Here is a 17,443-nt window from a genome sequence, read left to right as displayed (position 1 = left end):
GTGTGTGTACAGGGGATTTGTGTGTGTACAGGGGATCTGTGTGTGTGTGTGTACAGGGGATTTGTGTGTGTACAGGGGATCTGTGTGTGTGTGTGTACAGGGGATCTGTGTGTGTACAGGGGATCTGTGTGTGTGTGTGTACAGGGGATCTGTGTGTGTACAGGGGATCTGTGTGTGTGTATGCATTGCATCTACAGGAGATCTGTGTGTGTGTGTGTACAGGGGATCTGTGTGTGTGTGTGTACAGGGGATTTGTGTGTGTGTGTGTACAGGGGATTTGTGTGTGTACAGGGGATCTGTGTGTGTGTGTGTACAGGGGATTTGTGTGTGTACAGGGGATCTGTGTGTGTGTATGCATTGCATCTACAGGAGATCTGTGTGTGTGTGTGTACAGGGGATCTGTGTGTGTGTGTACAGGGGATCTGTGTGTGTGTGTGTACAGGGGATTTGTGTGTGTGTGTGTACAGGGGATTTGTGTGTGTACAGGGGATCTGTGTGTGTGTGTGTACAGGGGATTTGTGTGTGTGTGTGTACAGGGGATTTGTGTGTGTGTGTGTACAGGGGATCTGTGTGTGTGTGTGTACAGGGGATTTGTGTGTGTACAGGGGATCTGTCTGTGTGTATGCATTGCATCTACAGGAGATCTGTGTGTGTGTGTGTGTGTACAGGGGATCTGTGTGTGTGTGTGTACAGGGGATTTGTGTGTGTGTGTGTACAGGGGATTTGTGTGTGTACAGGGGATCTGTGTGTGTGTGTGTACAGGGGATTTGTGTGTGTGTGTGTACAGGGGATCTGTGTGTGTGTGTGTACAGGGGATCTGTGTGTGTGTGTGTACAGGGGATTTGTGTGTGTACAGGGGATCTGTCTGTGTGTATGCATGCATCTACAGGGGATCTGTGTGTGTGTGTGTACAGGGGATCTGTCTGTGTGTATGCATCTACAGGGGATCTGAAGCTGCTCTGTCAGCTGTACCCCTGGGAGCTGTATTTTGGAGCTGAGAAGACAGGGCTGTGAGCCCTCCCTGTGTAACGCACGCAGAGAGGCTGCCGTGGATTTGCCATAGGGGCCCATGTCCACTAGGAATGTGGCTTCCCAGCGGGCCCCCACCCTGCTACCACCAACCCTGGGCCAGAGGAATGTGCAGACCTAGAGGCGAACGCCCAGCCGCCCACCAGTGAGTCGGGCCCAGCAGTACATGGCCTGTAGGAACAGAAAAAGCCACCTACCCAAGTGCGTAAACAGGTTCTTAGCCACTTGCAGGAGTGCCTGTGGGGGGAGGGGGGGGAGGGAAATCTGGTTATCTGAGTTCATTATTGGAGTTAATTAAACAAGTCTGCTCCCCTCCCCCACCCCGGGCTCAAGACCAGTCACCAGCCAAAGCTCACTTCCGTCTTCCTGCCTGTGACCTCCGCAGTCTCCTATAAATCCCCACGTGGCGTCCTAATTAGCCCTCATTATTGTCCACAAGCACCTGACACCCCCTGGCCGGGAGCAGGCCTGAACACTGGGTGTCCTGAGGGCCCTGATGAGCGGGATCTCTCCCAGGGTGCTGCCTTCAGCTCAGCGGTGTTAGGGTAGCAGTAGCGATCAGGGCCCTACTGTGCTAGGTGCTGCATGTACTGGCCCTGGAGAGCATACAGTCTGCACAAAGGGTGGGAGGGGAAACTGAGGCATGGAGCGGGACCGGTGACAAAGCTAGAAGTGGAACCCAAGTCTCCTGACCCTGCCCACCCAAATCCAGTGATCGGGCCACTAGGCCACTCCACCTCTCCCACAGGGCATTCTGGGGAGTACAAGAAAAATGCTCAGAGGGGCTAGGGGAGAGGAGGGCAGGACGACGCGGAGGTGATGGGACAGAGATGCCGTCCAAGGGGGAAAAGCTTTGTGTCCTACTGGTGAGGGAAGTCACTGCTTTAACCCCAGCCTTGCTCTGTTGGTGGGTTCCCCCCCAGCTCCTGTTAATACCATCAAATGGTTTCTAACCATCTGTGGCTTCCCATTAATTCCCCCCACCCATCGCCCTGGGAGCAGTGGCCATCCCTCGGGGCAGAAATCAATGCCTCTCTGGAAGAGACATTGCCTCTGTCCGGCCTTAGGCCCAACAGGTGAAGTTATTTCCTGGTCCCCAGTGCAATGCTGAGATGTGACGAAGTGGGACTGTCTTAATGTTTCCTCTGAATAGTGTGGGGGTGCCTCAGTTTCCCCTAGGCAGTTCTTAAGTATCTAGGTGGTGGGGTAAGGGTGTATAATCACTGCGGAGCCCTAGAGGGCATGTGTGTGCAGGAGTCTGGACACAGAGAATGGCCGACACCCTGTTTCCTGGCAACTGATGGCCTGGGCCCTTCCCCCCTGCAAGGTGAGAGCTAAAGGGTTGGAGAACAAAGGAATCAGGTGACCTCCTGGCCCGGGGAAAGGAACAAAGCCCAGAGGAGGAGGGGCTGGAGGGAGTTTCAGTTTTGGGGCTGGCTGGGACATGGAGTGAAGTGCAGATGTGGTTGTCTGGCTCACTGCCCCCCAAAATGGACCCAGCTGAGGGGTCCTGTTCTCTGCACCTACAAGCTCTGTGTTAGACCATGTTCCTGTCGTCTAATAAACCTCTGTTTTACTGGCTGGCTGAGAGTCCCGTCTGACTGCGAAGTTGGGGTGCAGGACCCTCTGGCTTCCCCAGGAGCCCTGCCTGAGCAGACTGGCTGGGGGGAAGCGCACGGAGGGGCAGAGGATGCTGAATGCTCCGAGGTCAGACTCAGGAAGGTGGAAGCCGTGTGAGCTGTGTGTCCTGCAGACAGGCTGCTCCCAGAGAGGAGACATCCCCAGAGTCCTGCCTGGCTTCATGGGGAGCAGTTCCAGAGCATCGCCCAGGGACTCCGTGACATGAGGCTATGCCCCACAGTGCCACCGGAGGGTGCCCCGAGCACGGGGCTGAAGGAGAGGGTCACTACCTTTCAGGTGTGAGTGTGTGGGCGGGGGGGTGCGGGGGTTTGGAGCAAGCCACATCTACGCTGTCAAGGAGTCAGCATGGGTTGGCCTGGCTGAGCGTGAGAAGGAGAGCACGTCAGCGGGTGCAGGCAACTGCCCAGGTGCGTAACCAATGCCCGCCCATGTGACTGTGTGAGATCCCGGGTGTGTCAGTGTGCAAACACACGAGGGTATCTGCATGTGCAAGGGATTCTGTCACCACCGGGATGCCAGCGTATGCCTGGGGGTGCCTGCGGATACTCATGCAGCCGTATGCCGTTGCATGCAATAGTGCGAGAGAATAGGGCGCGTAAGTGTGTTTGGGTGTGTTCACTAACCCTGAGCAGCAGCAGATCCAAGCCCCCGGGAAGCAGGGCAGGTGTAGAACTGGGTGGGAAACAGTTTTCCCAGCCTGGAAATATTTTCGAGAGTTTGCAAGTGTTCACCTGACTGTGGACAAAAAGTCAAATTCGAACGTTTTTGCAAATTAAAAAAAAAAAAAATTTCGGCTTCGGTCAGTCCCAGCGGTTCCTTTCGCTCAGTTGGAAGAAACATTTCCTTCAGATTGCAATGGTTTCTTCTTTACCCTTTTCTCAGTCGAATGAGCTTCAATGTCAAAGCAAAACACCGGGAAACTGGACCGTTTGGCTTTGAAAATGTGGAAACAAAACGGTTTGACAGTTTCAGAACTTTTTTTTTTTTCAAACTTGCTGCCAGCCGGGAGATTCGCCAACACGGACCAGGTTTCCTGAACGGTTTTGACAAATCAGCAACGTTTTGTCAAAAAGTTCCCAACCAGCTGACGGCCGGAGCGGGCGAGGACAAATCCTACCCACTAGGGGGCAGTGCTACCCACACAGCCCATTACCCTCCTAGAACCCCAGCTCTGGAAGTCTGTTACATGTGGGGATGAGTGGCCACTCCCCAGCACCAGCCAAACTGAGACCCTAACCCAGCCCCCGCCCATCCCATTCTGGGGAAGCTCCATCTCTCTGCCCCGGGATCACCGGATGCCAGTGTTATTATTAAACACCTCTGAACAAAGAAGCCGTCTCTTGGGGAGGCGAGAGTATGAACAATAATTAAATCCTCCCTTTAGGTGCCTGCTGAGATGGGAGAGAGCAATTGCATCCTGGCAAGCGTGCCTATGCACCGGGCGCTTTGTATAATGGCTGGCGCCGGGCGCTCGCTGCACTGGACTAGGTCTCCAAAGATCTGGGTTTAATCCCTGGCTCTGCTACTGACCAGACAAGTCACTTTATTGCTGTGCCTCAGTTTCCCATCTGTAAACCGGGGCTAATGATTGTGTCTTGTCTACGCGGTCAGCTCCTGAGGGCAGGAACTGTTTCTTACAATGTGTCCAAGCAACGCCTGGCACAGTGGGGAGCCAGTTTGATCTCGGTCAGTTGGTGCCGCTGTCCCATGGATCTGCTCCCAGCAGATACCTTCTTCTCCTTGCTTCACTCCTCCTAATGCCCAAAGCAGGTGGTGCCTGAAAGGACTTGGGCCTGTCTAAGCACTAGCTCCAAGCCCTTCCGATGGTCAGTGTGTGCAGCTCTGCCTCCCTGTGGAAACGGGGCGACGCTGGCAAAGAAACAGCTTGGCACTAACGTCACATGGCCAGATGCTTCGGCGCGACTAGGCAGCTTTAGTCTTGTGGGACACTGATACGGAATCTGCCCTGCTGACGTGTGTATGGACCCCTGCCCCCTGCTGGATGGTGCCAATGTGCGTAGGGACCGCTGCCCCCTGCTGGATGGTGCCGATGTGCGTAGGGACCGCTGCCCCCTGCTGGATGGTGCCGATGTGCCTAGGGACCCCACCACGATGCTGATGTGCCCATGCCCCGTGCTGGGTGGTGCTGAAGCGTGTATTCACCACTGCCCCCTGTTGCTGTGGCTAGGACGGGTCACACTCTAATGGCTGGGGTTCTGAGCGGAGGACGAAGCCCCACCACCCCCAGTAAGAGAAGGCGATTCTCCTCTAGCTCATGTTGTCAGAGGTCTCTGTTTTACTGCATGTGGCCAGTGAGCCATTGTGAACATACCCCAGAGCCACGAGCCTCCAGGGGACAGTAGGCAGACAAGGGTGTTGGCAGGGCATCCCCCATGTTCTCTGCATCCCTGGGGGCAGAGCGAGGCTCCTGCTGGCCGGCCTTCCCCTGCCAGCTCTGGGTCACCTCCCAGGGCATTTGCAATTCAGATCCACATGTCCCAGTTAGCCAAGCATGGCAGTGTGGGCTCCTGAACTCGCCCCTCCCGGCCTGATTAGTGCCACCAGAGCAGCAGGCCGTGGCGGGCTTGGGGGCTGAATGACAGGCGGTGAAATTAGCGGTGTGATGGGCACCACGACGGGGGAGGGCTGCAGAGAGTGGAACTGACTCATTTCTATCTGGCACCGAGCCAGGATGGAGCTGATGAGCCCGTCCTAGGCTAGGGCTGCCAGGTGTCCAGTTTTCAACTGGAATGCCTGGTCGAAAAGGGACCCTGGCAGTGCCAGTCAGCACCGCTGACCGGGCCGTTAAAAGTCCAGTTGGTGCAGGGCTGGCAGGCTCCTGCCTGGCTCCGCGCAGTTCCTGGAAGCGGCCGGCATGTCTCTCTGGCTCCTAGGCATAGGGGCAGCCACGGGGGCTCCATGCGCTGCCCCCGCCCCGAGCACTGGCTCCGCAGCTCCCATTGGCTGGGAACTGCAGCCAATGGGAGTTGCAGGGGCGGTGTGTGAGGATGGGGGCAATGCACAGAGCCCCCTGGCTGCCCCTTCGCTTAGGAGCTGGAGGGATGGGATGCCACTTCAAGGAGCCACCTAAGGTAAGTGCCACCCAGAGCCCGCATCCTTCACCTCCTCCCATGTCCCAACCTCCTGCCCCAGCCCAGAGCCCCCTCCTACACCCAAACTCCCTCCCACAGCCTGCACCCCAACCCGCTGCCCCAGCCCGGTGAAAAAGAGCGAGTGAGTGAGGGTGGGGGAGAGTGAGTGATGGCAGGGGGGATGGAGTAAGCAGGAACAGGGCCTTGGAGAAGGGCCGGGGCAGGGGGCGGGACAAGGGTGTTCGGTTTTCTGCTATTAGAAAGTTGGCAATCCCATCCTGGGCAGATCCAGATGGGAAGGGTGAGACCAGCAGAAGTAAGACCAAAATCGCCTGGCTGACAGGCTGAGTGCACAGCCCAGAGACCTGGACAGGGGGCAGGACAGAGTGGGTGGGTCAGACAGGTGCTGAGAGGCTGGATTCCCTTGTGGTTTAGGATCGGACTTGAGATCTGGGGACAGTTCCTGGCTCTACCCTGCATGCATTGTCAGTCCTGGGATAAGTCACTTCATCCTCCTTGCCTCAGTTTCCCCAACTGTAAACTGGGGGCGAGGCTTCTCTACTTCACAGGTAGAACTTTCATCTCTTCATGTCTGCCAGGTGCTTAGATATGGCCAAGGAAAGTGTACAGCTAATGGGGTACACATGTAGGTAACCCCACATGTCCAGCAAGGGGAAGCTCCCGATCATCAGGATGGGGATCCCCCCAAAATGTGTGGGACTGGTCCTGCCTTTCCTGGCCTATAGGACAATCAGCCCTGAGTTTACACGGAGACCTGTGAAACATCCTCCCAACAACACAGCGACCTGCTCTCCACCCTGGCCTCCGGGAGAGGGGGCGTTATGGGCCCCGCAGCATGACAATGCTGGAGACAGTCTGACAGCCTTGCAGGCTTTTCCAGAGGGGATCCTGGCTTCAGAGAACCCTCCTCCGTAGAGCAGGCCTCTCTAGAAGCTGGCCAACATGGCGGATAAGGGCCAGCTACTGCTACCAGCCAGCGGAATTTCTCCCGTAGCCGAAGTTGTGAGGCCTGCACTGTGGAGCTCAAAGCCCAGGGGTCTAGCCCCGCGCTGGTAGGGGGTTGAGGGTTGGGGAACAGCCTGCTGTGGGTGCCCGGTTCAACCCCCTCTCAAATGCCTGCCTTGCCCCATTCCCTCTGCATTCCCAGTGCAGCGATGCCCCAGCACCTCCACTCGATGCCCCATGGCGCTCCCACGGCGCATGGACACTCAGTCCAGCCACCCCACCACCACCGAAAGGTGGATGTAGCCAGCTGCCCTCCCCATACGCACGGCTGCAGCAGCCGCATGGCACAGCCTGTTACGCCCCTGCGGCCGTGCGTAATGAGCGAGCGAGCTGCCCCCTTACCTGGCACTCGCACTTCAGCTTCTGCTCCTTCTGGAAGGCCAGTGTGCTGGTCAGGACGGTGGAGGTGTAGCAGAAGCAGTGCTGGATTCTGTGCTCGTCGGCCTCCGTGTAGCTGAGGCGAGAAGAGCGGCACGGTCAGAACAGGGACGGCGGGCGGCGGCTCCTGCGGCCAATGCTGCTCAGCCGGGGAGCCTGCCGGTGCTGCCTGTCCAGAGGAGATCCACCTCACTGACATGCAGCCACCTCTGAGGCAGGACATGGCAGCTGTTCCCCAGTGCACCATGCATTCCCCTCCTCTCTCCTGGACGATCGCAATGCGCTGCTCCGAGGCCCAGCTCCCCTGCCCTGCCTCGGTTTCCCCAGCTGTAGGCCAGGAATGAGGCTACTGACCCACCTCGCAGCAGGGTTGGGGTGAAGATTACTACACAGTCTATCAGGCCTCAGCTCAGGTCAGCCGGGATTTGCCCTCATCTGCTCCTGTCCCCTTCCCAAAACCCTGACCTGGACCGGGCCTCGCCCATGAAACGGTGGCAGGGGTACTGGCGGGATCAGGGAAGGAGGGCTCGGGGCAGCTGAATGAGAGAGGCCTGGTGAAGGCTGAGCTGAGTCAGGCACGCTGCCAGCCAGCCAAGCAGTGGGGACGGGGCTTTGCTCTGTTATTATTAAGCTCTGAATCCAAGTTTCAGGAAATGAATTACCCAGTGAGGGGGATTCTGTGCCTGTGGATTAGGGGAACCCTTTACTGCGCCTTTAATTGGAGCTGGTGCTTGGCTCGGACAGCGCCCAAACCTGGCATGGACGCTGAAGGCTTTGATCATCAGCATACCTCTTCGCTCTGTCCTACACCTGCTTGGGTCCCAAGCACCAGGCAGTAAAGGCCCAGGGCACAATTCTGCAGTGTCCTTCCCCTTGTGTTGTCACTGGAACATGCAGCTGAACATGACACCATTCTGAGTGGGAGCTTTTTTGCATCCATGTGCCATGGGGGCATCTGGCAACACAGCCCCCTGCTGCAGTGAGTTCCACCAGTTAACAATGCAGTGCTCAATGGAGAGTTTCTTTGCATGGTGCTAGGGTTACATGTATGTTCTGGCTCACTCCATCGAGTGAGCCCTTGGTCTCCTCTCACGGGATGAAGGAGAGACTGCTGGGTTTTCATTCCATCCTTCCTGGTCTTAAAGACCCCAGTCCAATCCCCTCCACTCTTCCCCACTATTAATTTTCTGCCTCCAGTATCTGAAGCTACAGCCCAAGGCAATGAAGTCCCAAGTCCCTCCCTACACCAGCCAAATGCTCTAATTAATGTCCCTCGAAGCAGCTACACAATCTCAAGACAGCTCGATTCCCTCTGGACCAGTGGCACCAATCAGTGGGGTGGCAGAATGCTCCCCCGAGGTTTTCGCACCTGCTCAGCGTTCCACAGGCCACAAAGCCAGGCTGCTCTGAAGCAGCGGCTCCGTCCGACCTCACGCCAGCGGTCCCGCTACGGCTGCACGCCGGCTGCTGACATCCCAGCCACACTGATGGAGGAGCGGCCAGGCCAAATGGCGGCAAGCGGAGTTGCACCCCAGCACACTCCAGTTCCACCTGCCGGCGCACGGGGAGTCTGTCTCCGTACAGCCTCGTGCAGGAGGTCTGCCAAGAGCTCGGTTCCTAGCGGCACCAGCTCATGCACTGGGCGGGTGAGACAGGGAGGCTCCCCGGGCAAGACAGACCCGGGGTCCTTGAGGGAGGAGGATGGGGGTGAGTGGGGACCGGGTCTGGGGGCCCCCCCTGCAATCCTCCCCCAAAAACTTCTGAATTGGTGGCACAGCTGTAGACAGGCTCGCCTGTCTCCTACCCACCTGGCTCCCAAGCAAGCGTTCCCCCGGCAGGGAAGGGCTGTCTGTCCTGGGAGGCGTGATGGAGGGTGACCGAGGTGGCGAGGGTCTGCAGGTTGCACACGGCTAAGTGCATTGATGGTGGTTCCTGCACTGTAACTCATGGCCAAGAGCAAATCACCAAGATCGCCAGAGAGCTCTGGGCCAGCGTTGGTACTGAACAAGGCTAAGACAGAGGGGTTTGGCTGGGGGAAGTTCCTAGCCACGGTTATTGCTGCAGGGCCAGTTGAAAGCTCAGCCCCTCTGCGCTAGGAGCTGTATACAGTGAGCAGCAGATGGTCCCTGTCCCGAAGAGCTGACAATCTTGATAGACCCGGGATGGGGGAAGGGTAGGACAAACCAGCTAAGAGATGGCAGCAAACAGCATGTCAGTGCCATGGGGTGTTTTTGAGGGGTTGTTAAGGAGGTATCAGCTAAATGGGAAGGGAAGGGGGCGAGGGGGATGGGGCAGGAGAGGAGACACAGGAGTGGGGAGATGCGGAGGGGAAGGATCTGCAGGGGAAGGGAGGGGCTGGTGCCAGCAAGTTCTCTGAATGGACCGAGGACCCTGCCTTGCACCCACAGCTTGGAGTTTCTGGCTGATCTTGGCAGCTTTCCCCAAGGCCTCATGGCGGGGCGGTGGGAGGGGAGGCATCACCTGGTCCTAGTGCCCCAGAATGCACTGGGGTCTCCCCTGAATAGTTCGGGGTTCAGGGGAGTGCTAGGCGGAGAGGTAGCCAAGGCTGGGCCCCATTTTACCCGATCCCCCTCCGTACAGCACTCCCTGGAACGGATGACTTCCCCCCATAGCGATCCTGCATTAGACCGGGGGGCCAAGGGCAGCCCCCCAGCTACAGGAGCCCCCTAGCTCCCTTCCGGCAGCCCCAGGAGTTCACAACAGAGAAGAACACGACCAACATGGTCTCACATGCAAAGGTGCAGATATAAAAACTCCAAGGCCCAGCATGCAAAGCGCCAGCGTGCCCTTCTGTTTGGATTCAGGTGGAGCACAGTGCATGCTGGGACGTGTAGTTTGCAGGAGCCGGGCCACCATGCTGGCGACCAGGGTGGCCTGCCAGAACCCCACGCCTGAGCGGCAGAGGCCGCCTGAAACCGCCAGCTGGTCCCCCCAGCCAGGAGCCCTCCTCTGCAGGCAGCTGGGCTCACAGCCATCAAGCCCAGGGGCCACCAGCACAGGCCGGGAGAGATGGCGCGGCAGCGAGGTGACGGAGCGATGCTGACCGGTCGGTGCACGGGGACCAGAGCTGGAGCCTGCCAGGTGCTCGGGGCCAGGCTCTGCTCTGGGCTCCGGCCCAGCCCGTAATCTGTGTCCCGTCAGCACAGCTCCGCGCAAAGGCGCAGCGAAGGGGCCCCGGCCCAGCCGTGAGGAGCGGAGCCGCTGTCAGCGCCCAGGGAGCAGCCTCCCCAAGAGCCTCCGACTCACCTCTCTCCTCCCAGCTTGTTGAAAGTGCAGGCTAAGGCCACCACCTGGGAGGTGGCCCGGCTAATGACCGGCACGCACAGCATGGAGGTGACCTCGAATCCCAGCATGTTGTGAAGCTGCTTGTGTTCCTCCTGGGGAGAGAAGATCAGACCAGGGTGAGGGTCAGGACGTGCGGCAGGGGAGGGTCAGATAGGCGTGGGGGTCTGGATGTGGGGCAGGGGAGGGTCAGACTGGGGTGAGGGTCAGGACGTGGGGCACGGGAGGGTCAGACGGGGGTGAGGGTCAGGATGTGGGGCAGGAGAGGGTCAGATGGGGGTGAGCATCAGGGGGTCGCAGGGAAGGGTAAGGCGGGGGTGAAGATCAGGACATGGGGCACGGGAGGGTCAGGCGTGGGTGAGGATCAGGACGTGGGGCAGGGGGGGGTCAGGCTGAGGTGAGGTTCAGGATGTGGGGTACGGGAGGGTCAGAAAGGGGTGAGGGTCAGGACGTGGGGCACGGGAGGGTCAGGCCGGGGTGAGGGTCAGGACGTGGGGCACGGGAGAGTCAGGCCGGGGTGAGGGTCAGGATGTAGGGCAGGAGAGGGTCAGACGGGGGTGAGGGTCAGGGGGTCGCAGAGAAGGGTCAGGTGGGGGTGAGGGTCAGGATGTGGGGCACGGAAGGGTCAGGCCGGGGTGAGGGTCAGGACGTGGGGCACGGGAGGGTCAGACGAGGGGGAGGGTCAGGACGTGGGGCAGGGGAGGGTCAGGCTGAGGGGAGGGTCAGGACGTGGGGCACGGGAGGGTCAGGCCGGGGTGAGGGTCAGGATGTAGGGCAGGAGAGGGTCAGACGGGGGTGAGGGTCAGGGGGTCGCAGGGAAGGGTCAGGCGGGGGTGAGGGTCAGGATGTGGGGCACGGAAGGGTCAGGCTGGAGTGAGGGTCAGGACGTGGGGCACGGGAGGGTCAGGCCGGGGTGAGGGTCAGGACGTGGGGCAGGGGAGGGCAGCGGGCATGGAGCAATTCATTCATTGATAGATCTCATGGCCAGAGGGGACCACTGTGATCACCCAGTTGGCCGGAGAACTGCCCCACAACAACTCCTAGGGCAGGTCTTTTCGACAACCATCCAATCTTGATTTAAACATGTCCAGTGGCGGAGAATCCACCCCGACCTTTGGGAAATTGTTCCAGTGCTTAATTACTCTGAACGTTCACAATTGACACCTTATTTCCAGCCTGAATTTGTCTAGGTTCAACTTCCAGCCATGGGATCGGGTGCGACCTTTCTCTGCCAGATGGAAGAGCCCATTGTTATATATTCGCTCCCCATGTGAGTACTTATAGACGAATCAAGTCACCCTTTAACCTTCTCTTTGTTAAGCTAAGTCAATTGAGCTCTTTACGTCTAGCACTATTCATTTTCTGATCCTTTCATCATTCTCCTGGCTCTTCTCTGAACCTCTAATTTGTCAACCTCCTCCTTGAACTGGGGGCACCAGAACTGGACCCAGGATTCCAGCAGCGGTCGCAACAATGCCAAACACAGAGGTACAATAACCTCGCTGCTCCTGCTCGAGATTCCCCAGTTTATGCACCCCAGGGTCTCATTCGCTCATTCATGTTCAGCCCATGAGCCACCACCATCCCCAAATCTTTGTCAGAGTCACTGCTTCCCAGGATAGAGTCCCCCGTCCCGTACGTGTGGCCTGCGTGCTTTGTTCCTAGATGTAGACACAGAGAAAGGGCGCAGGATTTACGTACTGTGAGACACACAAAGGTAACACCCTAGCTACATGTGTGACCGTGTCTCCCGCATCCAGCTGCAGCCACCCACCCAATTAGCAACAGGGAAAGGGCCAGGGGGCCACGAGTCCTTGACACCCATTTGCAAACCCAAACTGAGAACCGGGGGGAGGCAAAACTCATGGTTTAAGCATTGGCCTGCTAAACCCAGGGTTGTGAGTTCAATTCTTGAGGGGGCCATTTAGGGATCTGGGGCAAAAATTGGGGACTGGTCCTGCTTTGAGCAGGGGGTTGGACTAGATGACCTCCTGAGGTCCCTTCCAACCCTGATATTCTATGATTCTGTGAACTGATGCCCTAACTGGGAGGCAACATGGCCTAGTGGATACAGCACTGCAGTGGCAACACTGGCTGGCTGGGTCACCTTCAGCCAGGCACCACGCCGCTCTGAGACTCAGTTTCCCCATCTATAAAACAGTGATGATGCTACTAAAGCCCTTTGCGTCCTGTGGAAGACAGTGCTCTATACCAGAGCTAGGTATTAACATTATTAATTCATTCCACATCGATGGCTGAGCAGCCACCCGCTGATAACAGCCAGGCGGCTGCTTTCTCTGATCCCCATCTCTAGCCTCGCTCGGAGCAGCGGGGGCACAGGGACGAGTGGAACTGTCTGTTCCCTACGCTGCTGCCATGGGGGGAAGCTGGCGATGTGGATCTGTCACAAACGGCTTCTCAAGGAGAACAAGAAGCAGAGAGAGAGTTAACTGGAGAGCAGACTCAACAGCCGGTTACTGACTGCAAGCTTGGCCTGGGATGTTCATACCACTGAGCTCCTGGGCCCACAATAAGCCTCTAGGATTTTCTGCTCCGAGTCAGTCTGAACAGCTGTTTACCCCTTTGCTGCTGGGCTACACAGCCCTTCTGTTTATCCTTTCGGGAGTAAATCCTTAGCTCCTTCGCCAGCCGCTGAGGGCAGGAACAAAATGCTTATCTCTGCCTTGCCAGCCAGTGTGTGAGAGGCACTGCCCAAGAGGGGATTGGCATTTTCGCTTATATTCTTTAAAAAACCAAACACGCCAAGCCCTTATGTATTAAACAGAGAACACAACAGTAGGAACAGGAAGGGTAACACAATAATGCAATGAGTTGGTTGAGTCCGGAGGGGCCCTCTGCTGGCTGGCATCAGAACTGCTAGGCTGTGTGTCAGAGGCCCTGTACTGCCACCTAGAAGCTCCAAATAGAGCCCCGTTTTTTGCGATGGGGGCACTCTTCCACTAGTGACTGGGCTGACAGCCACCAACGCCTCTCACGCAGCCGCAGGCAGCCTGTCAGCCGGGTTCCCAAGCAGCAACCTCAGTCCTTCCACCTTCCCAAACCGTATTTACACTTATTTTGCTCCCTTCAGACTTTCAAACTGCCTGTCTACCCAAGGAGAGGTGATGGATTGCTTGGGCGGCACAGATAAATAACTTCCCTGACCCTGCGTGCTGGCTCATGACTGCAGCACGTGCCAGGGCAGGGTCTGCAGCTGACCCTGGGGCAAATGCTCAACTGGCTCTGAGTGGGTGCCTGGCTTCTGGGGGAGTTGTTATTATTTCTCAGCAGTGGTGACAGCAAACAGCCTCTTGTGTGCAAGAGATCAATCATCCTTGTAGGATCCAGATAGAGCCTGCACTGGCATTTTCACACCCCCCTCACAGGAGTATCTGAGCACAAGGCAGAAAAGCATCGTCCCCATTTCACACAGGGGGAAACGAGACACAGAGAGACTAAGTGACTCGCCCAAGGTCTGGAAGACCAGCTGTGTCGCTCAGCTGTGGTTCCCAGTGCAGGAGAGATCGTGCACAAAGGGTCCACTAAAGATCCATTCACCATCCGGACACCTGGGTGCTCAGATCCAGCACGCTCTGAGCTGAGCCACTCAGGGATTGTTCGTTCCAGGAGGAACTCAGGGATCTGTTTCCAGCCCAGCCCTGAATTTGGATCTGGCCCCAGGCTGACCCCTCACACATACTGAACTGCGACACCCATTCCCTGTGGGTCAGTTCCCCAGCTCTGATCACTCTCCATGGAGCTAGCTGGGCATTTCCTCCACTTCAGTGTCCAACAGTGGCTGCTCCCAGCCACACGAGCCCAGGCCTTGCCTGGGAACAGAGCGTTCGCTAACGAACCTCTGTCCCCAGCACAGAGTCGCTGCAGGAGGAGCAGCTGCTCGCTCTGAACTCCTGGATTGTACCAGGGGCATCCTGACCACCCCTGACGATCCAGCGCTGGGCTACTCCTCCCCCGGCTTTCCCAGTGCACCTCAATCCCAGCCTGCAGCCCCCCGCCATTCCAGCCCTGGGATCCCCCCCAGCTCTGCCGATGCACTTCAGACCCAGCCTGCAGTACCCCACCGTTCCAGCCCTGGGCTCCCTGAGACGAGCCTTCTGGCCACACTGCACCCTACAGCTCGAGAATGGGATGAATAGGCTGAGACCTAACAAACTCGGTTTACTTGTCCCCACCAGAGCCAGGATGCCAAGCCAGGGTTCTTCAGCAGGGAGATCCCCCCAGCCCTGCAAGGCGGGGTTTGGAAGCAGCTCCTACTGCGGGGACTCTAGGGTTTTGGGGAACTGACGAGACGGGATGGATTGTGACCAGAGTGGGAGGCAGCTCTTCCCCACAACGACACAGACATTAGGTGCCATCAGAGGCCTGTCATGGGAGGCACTGGGGCTGTCTGCCAGCCAGCAGGCAGGCAGACTCATGGCTGCGTTAGTGCTGAATGCGGCTGGCTGCTGGATCCGGCTGTGATCGGGCTCAGCCAGTCATCACTGCCCACTGCGTTACAGGATCACGGACGAGAGGTGGGGAAAATGACCTACGAGGAGCCCCCTAGACCCAGCTGCTGCAAGGCCTGGCCCCCAGTCCCCTAGGTCTACAGAACCTGGCTGGGCCTATGTCTGCATGAGTGATGGATCTCAGCGCTGTCCCACACGACTGACAGATCACACCCCAGCGCCGACCCGGCCCCTCCCTCTGGTGGAGCTGTCGGCTCAGCCTTCAGGTCATCTCTAGGACAGCCACCCCGGGCATTCGGAGATTATAAAGCCCTCCAGTGATCATCTAGTCTGACCTTCTGCAGGACACAGGCCAACTTCCCTGAATTAATTCCTGCTTCGAAGTCCAAGAGCTGGGACTGAACATCCCATCCGGAGTAAAAAATGGCCAGTGAGGCCACGTCTGGCATGACTTGTTCCAATGGTTAATTGCCGTCACTGGTAAAAAGGTACCTTATTTCCAGTCTGAATTTGTCTGGCTGCAACTTCCAGCCAGTGCATCGTGTCCGACCTCTCTCTGCTAGACTGAAGAGCCCATTGCCCTATTTCAGTTCCCCGTGTAGTTACTTATAAACTGGTTTCAGAGTAACAGCCGTGTTAGTCTGTATTCGCAAAAAGAAAAGGAGTCTTTGTGGCACCTTAGAGACTAACCAATTTATTTGAGCATGAGCTTTCGTGAGCTACAGCTCACTTCATCAGATGCATACCGTGGAAACTGCAGCAGACTTTATATATACACAGAGAATATGAAACAATACCTCCTCCCACCCCACTGTCCTGCTGGTAATAGCTTATCTAAAGTGAGCAACAGGTTAGGCCATTTCCAGCACAAATTTGTTTGAACCTGTTGCTCACTTTAGATAAGCTATTACCAGCAGGACAGTGGGGTGGGAGGAGGTATTGTTTCATATTCTCTGTGTATATATAAAGTCTGCTGCAGTTTCCACGGTATGCATCTGATGAAGTGAGCTGTAGCTCACGAAAGCTCATGCTCAAATAAATTGGTTAGTCTCTAAGGTGCCACAAGGACTCCTTTTCTTTTTACTTATAAACTGTGATCAAGTCACCCCTTAACCTTCTCTTGGATAACCTATGTAGGTCGAGCATCTTGAGTCTCTCGCGACCAGGCAGGTTTTCCAATCTTTTCATTATTCCTGGGGCTCTGATCCAAACCTGTGCAATTCGTCAACATCCTTCTTGAACTATGGACACCAGAACTGGACACAGCATTCCCGCACCGGAGCCGAACACAGAGGTCAAATAACCTCTCTGGCCACACTGGGAGCACCTGTTCAGCTGATTATCCACCACGATCCCCAGTGGGGTTTTTTGAGTCCCTGCTTCCCAGGAGAGAGTCCCCCACCTGTATGCGCGGCCTGCATGCTTTGTCCCGAGGTGTATAAGGCAGGCTATGGAGGCTGGCCTGCAGCTGCGAGAGGAGTTCCTACATACTCGGCCCGCTCCTGTCCGCCCCCGGCGCTCAGACATCACAGCGTCAGCCTTTTGCATTAATACCGTGCCCACTGCGGTCGCGTCCGAGGGACATCCAAGAGTGGTGAGTACATTCTCCCCCTTGTCCGCCCAAGGCCTGCATGCCCATGCTCCCATTCTGGCCACGTGGCGGGCCCCTCCCCATGGGACCCCCGGCCTGGGGGCAGCCCAGCTACGTACCACGCTGATGTCCTGTAGCGTGATGGATTTCTTCTCCTCCACCACCTGCCCCAGACGCCCAAACATCAGCTGCAGGCAAAGAGACGAGAGTCAGGAGCTGGTGGGCCGAGGAAGAGGAAGGTTGGCTCGCGGGTGAAGTCGCATCCCGCAGGAGCCCGGGCGCAGCCGCCAGAGGCTTTTTTGGGAGCAGCGGCACAGCCAGCTCCTCCGCCCAGCTCCCGGGACGTGGGTGCAAGAGGACAGGCAGGGCTTGGGGGGAGGCCATATCAAGAGGAAGCAGCTGGACACAGAGGGGCCCTGTGGCTCTCCCCAGCTCCCAGGCTAACACAGCCTTTGCGGCCTGTGGTCTCCCTAAGTCCTGGCCTGGACTCATCAGTTGTGGAGGGGACAGCTGAGTTTCCATGCCCCACAATCTTGACCTGGAGCGGCCACTATTTATGGGAAGAGGACAGCTGAGTCTCCAAGCCCTTCCAGAGCTTGGCCCCTCCACTGAGCACCACAGCACACACAGACCACTACAGCAATATGGCAGCGTGGGCCCCGGCCCACTGGGCAGCAGGCTGAGACCCACCAAACTCCTGCCACATAGGCAGCCGCTTGATGGGATCAGCATGTGGGACACAGACAAACCAGTGACTTGCGGCCTAGGGCCTGTCCACAGTCCCCCAGTCCATGCAGTACCCTTCAGCACCAGTCTGACGTGCCCATCAATTCCTACCCTTGCAATACGGCTGCAACGGCCTTTTTCATCCACCACCAACCAGCCTCCCCACGCACCGGGCCAGTCGCATCCCT

At 57.5% G+C, this 17,443-nt stretch overlaps 1 protein-coding gene across 1 annotated transcript in view; it reads right to left on the bottom strand.

Moving 5' to 3' along the window:
* The window catches only part of PDE2A (phosphodiesterase 2A), a 365,874-nt gene that overhangs the window by 28,178 nt on the left and 320,253 nt on the right, over positions 1-17,443 (bottom strand). The window contains exons 12-15 of the mRNA XM_077841678.1: positions 16,649-16,717; positions 10,434-10,564; positions 7,131-7,242; positions 1,227-1,266 (exon numbers count right to left, since the gene is read on the bottom strand). Coding sequence (XP_077697804.1) covers positions 1,227-1,266; positions 7,131-7,242; positions 10,434-10,564; positions 16,649-16,717 — 352 coding nt within the window. The remainder of the gene's footprint in view (positions 1-1,226; positions 1,267-7,130; positions 7,243-10,433; positions 10,565-16,648; positions 16,718-17,443) is intronic.

Source organism: Eretmochelys imbricata, chromosome 1 (genome assembly GCF_965152235.1).
Source record: "Eretmochelys imbricata isolate rEreImb1 chromosome 1, rEreImb1.hap1, whole genome shotgun sequence".
Classification (NCBI taxonomy): domain Eukaryota; kingdom Metazoa; phylum Chordata; order Testudines; family Cheloniidae; genus Eretmochelys; species Eretmochelys imbricata.
The sequence above is the reverse complement of the archived record's forward strand: the minus strand, read 5'-3'. Positions and strand labels throughout refer to the sequence as shown.